Source organism: Danio rerio, chromosome 3 (assembly GCF_052040795.2).
Source record: "Danio rerio strain M-AB ecotype USA chromosome 3, GRCz13ab, whole genome shotgun sequence".
NCBI classification, from domain to species: Eukaryota; Metazoa; Chordata; class Actinopteri; order Cypriniformes; family Danionidae; genus Danio; species Danio rerio.
Genome location: NC_141023.1, coordinates 23,902,501 through 23,912,500, shown reverse-complemented (window position 1 = coordinate 23,912,500; position 10,000 = coordinate 23,902,501). Strand labels below are relative to the sequence as shown.

The following is a 10,000-nucleotide window of genomic DNA, read 5'->3' as shown; positions in this document are numbered from 1 at the left end:
TTAAATGGTCGACAGATGTGGAGGAATAATGAGAGTCAGGGTTTCGAAGAATAAACAGAATGATGCTCTAAACTGAGAGTGAATCTAACGGTGGAGATTATTGATTTGCCTCTCTTGTATTGAACAAGTCCTGAAGTGCTGGTGAAGCGAGTTTAAACTTGAAAGCATTAATAAAATGAGCTGTTTGTTAAGTCAGCTTAAATAAAATCATACTTTTTTTCCTAATGTTGCAATTAAAATGACAGAAGATTAACAAATGCTTATAATAATAATCCATTAGTAATAGTAATAAACTTGTTACTAAAAATGTGTTGAATCAAATTAACTTTACATTTAACATTAAGTTATTTCAACTTGCAGCAATTAAAATGACTAAAAAACAAAAGTTCAAATTTGTATAACCTTAAATATTGTTGAAAATTAATCAGCTTTTAAAAAATAAGTTAAAGTAACAAAAAATAAAATAAAAACACGTGGTCATTACTTTTTGATAATATAATTTTTACAGTGCTTACAATGTAAACTAATGAAGTTAACTTATGTTAATAAGTTGGATACCCTTACTGTACAGTGTTCAAAAATTCAATTGATAAGGAACACAGAACTAAACTGCAGTTTTAAATAGCAACAACATGTCAAAATAAATAATAGAGTGATGCTTTTGGCAACTCATTTGGGGCAAATTAAGCAAGTCTCAACTTGAAAATAAGGGAATATAAAAGGCTTGTTGGGAATTAAGAACAAAGCACACCAAATAACAAAACTAAACCATGAGCTCATTTTACGACACCAAGCAAAGCCCTAAACATGCTTTTTGGCCACAGAAAAAGTTTCCATATCAATGGCATCACAGTCCACTTCATCAGCCTAGTTTATTTCGCCTGTGTCTTTTATTATTTCAAATCTGACACTGGCTTACATCAAGACTGAACCTCACGGGGTTTAAACTTCAGCTCTCATTAAAGCCTAACTGGAGGGTAGAGACCATTCCAACAACATCACGACTAGATCAAAAGTCTGCTTCTCCCATCAGGCTCTTTCGCCAAAGTCTAATCAAATACTCGGTCTCTGAATTCAAAGTTACAGACTAGAGTCTCTCGCCACTGAGATATATCCATTCCTGCTGATAAAAAATAAGCAGGATGATAGTAAAGGGGTAGCTAGGTTCAAACTGGGAGCAAAAGATTAACAGACTGACAAACATTTGCATCCTTCACTACAGAAATGCACTTCGGTGAAAGACATCCCAGCAAGCATTTTTGTTTTAAAAATGTCCAATAGACGTCTAAACATTGTCATCTTGGCTAAAACAAGGCTACATTTGGGCTGTCAGAGAAAATCTAATAGACGTCTAAGAAAAGGCCAAAACTAGACTTGTCATCAAATAAACAGAAATGAATGACTGGACATATAAAGTCTATTTGATGACTAGTCTAGCTGTCTACGTTTAAAAGTCTATTAAACACAAAATTGTTTGCTGGGGTGCTTTATATGAACAAATGTGTCTTTGAGAAGTATCAGTATGCTAGTCGTTAAATAACAGTTAATGCTTTCTGAACAACTCAGTTAATAGAGCTAGTTTAAAAACAATTACTCTTCTTATTTAAAGGGGCATTCTTAAAAGTACATAGACCAAACTCATGGCTTCATTACTGTATTTAACAACAAAACTTCATATTCTTCATTTTTTCACCTGAGCAACTTTTATTTTTTTTACTGTAAATATTAATCGAGAATCTTGGTGAAAGAGACAGTAAACATTAGGGTAGTTATAACTGAGGTAAAGCACACAAGTTTGACAGTGGCGTGAGTTGTCCACATAAGATGGCTGTTATTCTGCTTCATTATAACTGTAGGCTGTGTGAGGTGTGAGTCAGGAATTCTGCCATATGCCAAAGCTTAAGTAGAAATCCCAAAATAACAAGGGTCTAAAATTAACTTTTTTGACAATATATTTAGTTTGAATACTTGCAAAAATTGAAGAAGTGACTTGAAAGGATTTTCCTCATGTCATTATTTACTCAAACTCATCGCAAAACAGTTTGAGTTTTTGATTTCTGCTAAAGACAAAATCCCTTATTTTGAAAAGATGTTGAAAAACCTATAAACACCGTCTTTCACACTATTTGTGTTTCCTACTATGGAATTTATTGGTTCAGAACAGAAATAGGGAACTGGTATGGAACCACTCATAATGGTATGGAACCACTCCAAGGTGAGTAAATTTACATATTTTGGGTTAACTATCTTTTTTAATACTAGGAATGTCTCATCGTTGTCAGTCACTGTGACAATATTACAAAACTCTGATGAGGGTCAGACTAATCATTCTAATCTAAAATATGCTGATTAACAACTTGTACAAGGATTCAGTTATGATAATTACAACATTTCATTAGTGCAACTGGGAATTTTCTGAGTGTTTCAACTTGTACAATGTAAATGCTGTATTCATTTAGCCTTTATGTAGAGTCATTGATTGTTGCCATAAAAATAAAGAATTCCAAGTCCAAACTCTGAAGATGTGAGCAGCTGAGTTGGCTCAAAATTGCAGCCAACACAAAATTAATGCAATTCATATGTTTTAATTTCTAAGAAATTACCAGTGAATTGGATTTTATTTACTCTACATAGCAGAAACTGCAGCTTATCTGCTTACTTTTACTTTGATGAATAAGGAATATGAAAATATCTTTAAAATGGATTTAGGGTCAGTTGTAGTTTGGAGCATACTACAATGTTACTGATGCAATGTAATACTTCATTCATAGGAACGATAAAAAAAATGTATGGAACGGTGTTTGAGTTTGAAAATGATATAACTTCATATACACTACCATACAAAAATTGTGATGGCAAGATTTCTTGAGGAACTACGATAATTATATCGATACTATACGTATAACTTTTTTAAAATAAAGGCTGTTGTTTTAAATTGTTGCACAAATGCAGCTTAGCATTATTTGTAATTCAAGAGTTCACACTTAGCTGATGATTGATTATAAAGTGTGTTTGGCATGCTGACCTAGGAGAAAGCTCTGAGCTCATAAGATCCTCAAGCCCAGGGGTTCTCTCCCATTTGCAGGGCGAGAGGGGAGTTTGAGCTCATGTAGGTCTCGAGAACTACCCAGCTATTTATAGCTAATTACAAATTAGGGATTGCTACAGAGAGATATACTGCTGATTAAGAGCTCATCTATGGTGCTAATGTGGTTTGGTCAATTCACTTATGTCGCAACCCGGGGGAAACCCACGTGAGCATGAGGAGAACCTGTAAACTCTGCACAGAAACATCGACTGGCCTGTTAGAGACTTGGACCAGTGATGTTCTTGCTGTGAGGCAACAATACTAACCACTGGGCTGCCGTGCCACCCTATCGAAGATGGGGATGGGGGGGGGGGTGTTGGGGGGTTTAAAGAGTTAAGGAACTATTTATAATGAGTTAGTAATCATCCGATTGGTGAATCATGCATTAGCTAATGTGGGACCAGCTGCAGTCAATCATAAGCATGTGATCCTCACGAAATTAGTTCATAAATAAACTTCACAAAATGTTTGAGTACCAGATAGCATATTAAAAGAATTTCTGAAAGATAACTGGACATTGAAGACTAATGACGCTGAAAATTGAGCTTTGCTAATACAGATATTAAGTACATTCATAGTATACTATTTCCTGTGTTTACTCTGTGCACAAGTGTCCTGTCTAGAAACTTTACCAACCACAAACATTTGTACAGTAGTGTACAATACATAGTAAAAATAGTTATTAAGACACGATATATGGAATAAATACCATACAGCAAAGTTGCTTGGCACATCTTTGAAGCCATTAATGAGTAAGCTCATGCTTAGAAAACATCCATGTGTTCGATTTAAACACACAAAGCCAAACAACTTATTTTGAGACATTCTCTGATGGTTATAAAAGTTATGGCACACAGTGTTGTAGGGTGGACAGCTTGACCACATCCAAGCCCAACCAAAGCTGGCATGAGCACCAGATAGCTGAAACTGTAAACAAACTACTACCAAACCTCCCGATATTCCTTTTGAAGGCTGCAGGAGGCTGTATCTGCACTCATGTTTTGTTGGGGTTTTGTTTTGGCTGCTGTGTGTCGTTTTGAGTTGATACATTTTTGGAGTAGCAGGGAGGAGAAGAAGCAGAAGGCGGATGGCAGAACTCTTTAATGGTGACGGTAAGGAGGTTAGCTGTGATGTCTGTGACGACCACATTTGCACACCGGGATGTCATGTCAGGGCGCCAGTCTAAATCTTCCTCTTCCTCTGATGGCTCCTCTGACACGGGCACCTCTGGTACCTTGAGCGGATGACGGCCAGAGAAGGGATGGCGGCGCCGCAATCGTCTGTCCATTTCATGAGGTACGGAAAGGTCTAGGATGTGTTCGTTGTCTTCAGAGGATGTCGATGCAGAGGATGATGAGGAAAACATAGGTGACGATGGAAGAGCTGAAGAAGCAGAGTCTTTGTTTTTTGATGCCACTGGTTGAGTGCCAAGTTTGTGAAGGGTAGGATCAGGGGCCTTAGTCGAAGGGGACTTGGTTGAAGAGGCCTTGGGTTGCAATGAGGAATGCTGCGATTGGGTTTGTCTTGGGGAAGGTGGTTCACCATCCGAAACTTCAGAGCTTGAATTCGATGGAGGAGGTTCTTCATTACGATTCTGACCTTTGGACACATCTAGGAGCTTTGAACTTTGGGAGGAAGAGAGATTGTTAGTCATGCTGTTACGACTCTCTCCACTCTCTGCATTTTTCAGAGAGTGAGAATCAAAGAGTTTCCCAAAAACTGGAAATCCAGAACCCCGAATGGGAGGCTGGATTCCTCGGTAGGATACTTCACCAAACCGCCTGTTTTTCCCAATTACCCTGTTGCGGGATGGAATCTTCTGTCGTCCAAAATGGGACTGTTGGGTTGAGGGCACATGTGTCCTTTTGTTATTAGCAACTGCAGTGTTTTCAGCTTTGTCAAGCACTTTGAGGTTTAGAATGACTCGTCCTTTCTTCACTTCTCTCGGTTTGACTTTTCGGTTGAGAATACGGACTGTTTCTGAAAATGCACTGACTGTTGGGCGGGATGAAAAAGGACCGGAGGGACCAACTGTGTGGTCCTGACGAGGCAAGGGGCGACGTGCCATGCGATGGCAACGGTGAATGTCTTTTTTCAGTTTGGGCTGAGCAGTGCCTGACTGCAGTTTAGCGTTGGAAGGGGCAGTCGGGGTGTAGGATGGTGCAGCCGGAGGTGGAGGAGGAGGTGGTTTGGAATGAGGTTGAGGACGACTATGCTTGAACTCTGGTACTCGTGGGGACTCGGCTTGTGCTCTTGACTAAATGATAGGGAAAAGGCAAAAGATTAAAGACTTTTCACAGGGTATGTTAATCCAAAACTATTTTATCATCATTTACTCATTGTCATGCCATAGAAAACCCATAAAACGTTCAAAATGCAAACGCATAAAATGTTCAAAAGACAACTAAAAATACTTTCAGGTTGCATTTACACCAGAAAATGGTGTTGTTATTTTTTTTCTTTCTACACAGAGCAAATACAAAGTTGATGTTTTTTATTTGGTGCAGTTGCGGTCACACTGTTATTTTTGTAAGTGAACCAGAAATTAAACCAGAAATTAAACTAAAGTGCGTGTGTGTGAACTGAGCTGCTTATTGGACATAAATGCTTGCACTCTCGTGGCTGGTAGTGCAACTATCAGCTGCGCTTTTCGAAAAACCTCCACAGACAAACTCTATTGTAGCTCTGAGGGACCTTTCAAATAACAAGTCTATTGTTCACACAACCTCTTTATTTTAATGGCTTTCAATTCGCAATGGCTTTTTTCTTTTAATTATAAATAAAACTTTGTTTTTTGGTGGTGGTTCATTGACTAGCATGGCTGATGGAAGCTTAGCAACACCAAGGTATGGTACCTCACAGGTATGGAATTCAAACTACAGGATCCTGATAATGATAATTGATGTCAGATCAAGGGTGAGTCATATTTACACCTTAAATGAACTGTATCAGAGTTTTTTTTTTGGAAGTGGAATGAGATCACTTCTTTAGCTGGGTCTTGTCTCATTTGTTTGCTGTGCACTAGAGTGTTTTTACATTTAGCCAAAAGATCCAGACCAAAGTGAGAAACAATCTTTAGTTTGATTCAATCTAACCAAACAAGATAAGTAACAATACACCCTTAATTAAACTGAAGATATTTTTAATAACTATAATTTTGGTCACTGTAAGTGTCTTAGTGGCCATATTGACTGACAGCTAAAACCTGGATCTAAAAACACCAGTGTATCAATTGCACAGGATGCAGATTTGGTGCAAAAAAGGGAATGACCACCAAACATAAAATACATTTCTAATAATACATGAATTATACAGGAAATCCTAAAACATTAACATGCTTATAATCAAATCAGTTTCTGCACTAATATAATTAATATTACAATAAAAATGCCTACTTGTATATTAAAATCCAGTTTGCCTTGTATCATCTCGCAAATAAAGGTTCATGTCCAAGTCTGTATGGAGTCTATAAGCCTTATTGCATTAGATAGATTTATTTCCTGACGGAGAAACATCCATATCAGGCTCTTAGCATTTACATGCTTAAAATCTTTGCACTGTGAGAATGTGCAGGGAGACTTCAGATATAAAACATTGTTTAAAGCTAGAAAACATACTAGGCAATGCTAGTTTGGTGACAAAGTTGCTTCACTTTTATGACATCATAAGCAATCCAGTTCTCTATGTAGATCAGTGTTTCTGATTCTCTATTTACAATGAATTTAACCAAAACATTAGTTACTTTGTGTACGTTTTGTTCTATCATAATGTATGCACAATTAAGCTTCTGTGAGAATCAATAAGTTTCCCATCATACTTAATGCAATGTATGTGCATTTCATCTACTATATTTGACACGCTCAATCTAAAAGCATTGACAAATGTTTAAACTTCAACCTTAGTCTGTTCAAAGCCATCATGTATCATTTTCAATTCGATTTGCACTTACATTCTTAATTAACTTTTTGAATAGCCTATGTGTTGGTATCGTTTCATAAGTTTCATAAAAAATATTTTTTGTTAGAAATGAGTCTTATTATTTCAGAATGAAATGAATATGGGTAAATGACAGAATTAAGAAGCAGACTTCAAAATTGACCAAATTGTTTTACAAGCACGTACCTTTAAAAGCAGTGTCTTAGGTTTTGGGCCTCTCTTTTTGGGTCCGTACATCTCTTGCTCTCGCTCTCTGAGTAAAAAGAGAATGCATGATTATGATAATATAATATTTTGTTATGTATATACATTCATTCATTTTCTTTTCGACTTAGTCCCTTTATTAATCTGGGGTCGTCACAGCGGAATTAACCGCTAACTTTTCCGGCATGTTTTACACAGTGGATATACAATTATGAAATGATTATTATGTCATGTTTCATGCTTAAATATAGTATTGTAATGCCAGCTTTACACCCCATTTATACTAATACGTTTCAGTTTTAAAATGGCATTTTTGAATGAAAAGTATCCAAGTCCACACTGGCGTTTCACCCAGCGTTTGTGAACAACTCTCCAACAACATGTTACCGCTTAAAACACGCATCACGTGACCACACACACACTGGCATTCACTGTAGAGTATGAGCACGTCTGAGCTTCAGGCAGACAGTGGGTGCTTTGAGGACATCTACCCAGATGAAAGCTGTGCACATGAGGCTGTTCATCAAGGATCTACCACTGGATCTAATCTCACTACATTAGTTAAACGTGATATTAAATTATCTGCAGCCACATCACAATTCAATTGTCGTTGGTCTTTTGAATCTATTACTTGTTCTAACGTGTTTTGGCTGAGCGCAAAGATAAGTTAATATATTAATTTATGTAACAATGTATACAGATTCTGCACATTTGACTGGTTGCTTTTATTCCCTATAATGTATAAACGTATTGTACGTTATACTTTTATAATGGTCATTATTGATTAAAACTGATATTCAGCAAAAGAGATGGGGTATGTTTCGTATTTTCAATGAAAATGAAAGGAGGCAGTAATGTCATAGGCTCTGTTTCGTTATAAATACGCATATAGTAAAGATAACGGTCATAAAAATATGTAGCTACACGATGGCTTAACATGTTTAGTGTCGGTTAAGTTGCTAATATCAAAATGAAAATAGACAGTTTCTTATATCATGTCTTCATTTTATTGTTAAGAAAGTGAAAGTATGTAGCCAGGGTGATGTGATGATGTTATAAGCTACACTGTTCCCTTTAAAGATTTACCCAACATGTCCTCGAGAGTTTGTTTTCCATATCAAACCTACAAAGTCTGAACTTACAAGGAAAAGACACAAGACTGAACTGGGAGTAGGCTACTTAATATTTAGTAAAGAGCCCTAATCAGAGAGGTTAATGTCTGCAGCCCCGCCTCCGTTTTCAGATATCTCTGTTTTCCCCCCATCCACACTAACACGGAGCAGCAGCATTTTAAAATGTAAACGGCCTTTTCAGCGGTTTCAAAATGTTTTGTTTTTGGCGCTCGAAAACTCCGGTGTAGAGTGGACGGATGGCACTAGCAAAACGTATGCGTTTTAAAATTAAAACTTATTTTAAACGAGGTCTTGGGAACAACAAACTCCATCTGAGCACAAAGCATGACTACAAAAGGTTTACTTCAGACGTGTGACATATATTGTGTATGTAGTTTTGTGATGTGGCTGCAGATATCTGCATTATCACTGCTTCCTGTGGGTATGCAGGAAAGAGTAAATCTAGCTGTGACTCAGGGAGCTATAGCTGTGACCACTTCAAACAGCAGCAACAACGGTCACAAACGGATTTAACGCTCGTGACTTCTTGAGTTAACATTGTTTATAGTCCATTTCCTTTAGAAATGTTAATGAGGGACGAAAATCAATTTGCAGAGAGAAACATTAACACCTCACTTTTGTTCAAACGCCGCAACGAGTCGCTCATCCAGGATGTTCTCCTCGGGTTCCCATGTGCTGTACCTGCAATATACACAAATCATTTAACATCTACCTCTCGTTAGCTACAAAGGTTATCTAATGAATGTTATTTCAGCTCACTCACTTTATTGCCCATCCTTTCCATTTCACTAGGTATTCCATCCTTCCCTATGGAAAAGGCAAATGAATTCCCAACAATTCAGTAAGATATAGACCATTTTAAAGGATGTAAACAGCAACAATGGTCCTATTCTTTTTCCTGTTTTACAGTTTTAATTTCCATAGCTTCCAAGAATCCAAAAATGTCCACATATTGATAAATAAGGTTATGACAGCAGTTTTAACGTAAGAATGCCATTAAATTGTCTTTTGTTACAATTACAAAATAGTTTGAGAACAATCAGGAAACATTCATGGGCCAATGACATCGCTACAGTACATTGAAATGGTCAATATCTTTTATTGATAGATTTCATTGAACAAAAGTTCTCTACTACATACAAAATTAACAAAAGCACTGTAAATGTATAATAAAAGTAGCCTAAATTCATCTATTCTCTGTAGTTGCAGGGTAGTGGATTAAAAAAATAAAGCTATCTTAAGCCTTTAGATCAGTGTTTCTCAACCACGTTTCTGGAGGACCACCAGCCCTGCACATTTTCCATGTATCCTTAACCAAACCTACCTGATTCAGAACATCAGCTCATTAGCAGAGACTAAAAGACCTGTTATGGGGGTGACAGTGTTGGTGGTCCTCCAGGAATGGGGTTGAGAAACATTGCTCCTCCAAATAATGACAACCATTCGATCCAAATATGCACATGCATGATGCAACAATACTAAAAGAAGAGTTCTTTAAGATTCTTGAATATGTTAGGTTAATCTGGTCCTCTGACGACAAATGTTTACCCCCGTACCGTACCTCAAAAACGCAAGCTGTGTTGTAAACAAAAACAAACAACGACTTGAGTGTAAAAACGTGCGGTTGCTACGCGACGCG

At 37.2% G+C, this 10,000-nt stretch overlaps 1 protein-coding gene across 3 annotated transcripts in view; it reads right to left on the bottom strand.

The window, feature by feature from the left end:
* The window catches only part of cbx6b (chromobox homolog 6b), a 12,136-nt gene that overhangs the window by 1,463 nt on the left and 673 nt on the right, over nt 1-10,000 (bottom strand). The window contains exons 1-5 of one of the 3 annotated variants that reach the window (XM_087242777.1): nt 9,686-10,000; nt 9,125-9,168; nt 8,977-9,042; nt 7,211-7,277; nt 1-5,345 (exon numbers count right to left, since the gene is read on the bottom strand). The exon at nt 1-5,345 is cut by the window's left edge and continues 1,463 nt beyond it; the exon at nt 9,686-10,000 is cut by the window's right edge and continues 568 nt beyond it. In XM_087242777.1, the coding sequence (XP_087098903.1) occupies nt 4,083-5,345; nt 7,211-7,277; nt 8,977-9,042; nt 9,125-9,162 (1,434 nt within the window). In that variant the 5' untranslated portion in view covers nt 9,163-9,168; nt 9,686-10,000 and the 3' untranslated portion in view covers nt 1-4,082. The remainder of the gene's footprint in view (nt 5,346-7,210; nt 7,278-8,976; nt 9,043-9,124; nt 9,169-9,685) is intronic. The other 2 variants (XM_087242776.1, NM_001423399.1) reach the window with 2 other exon arrangements.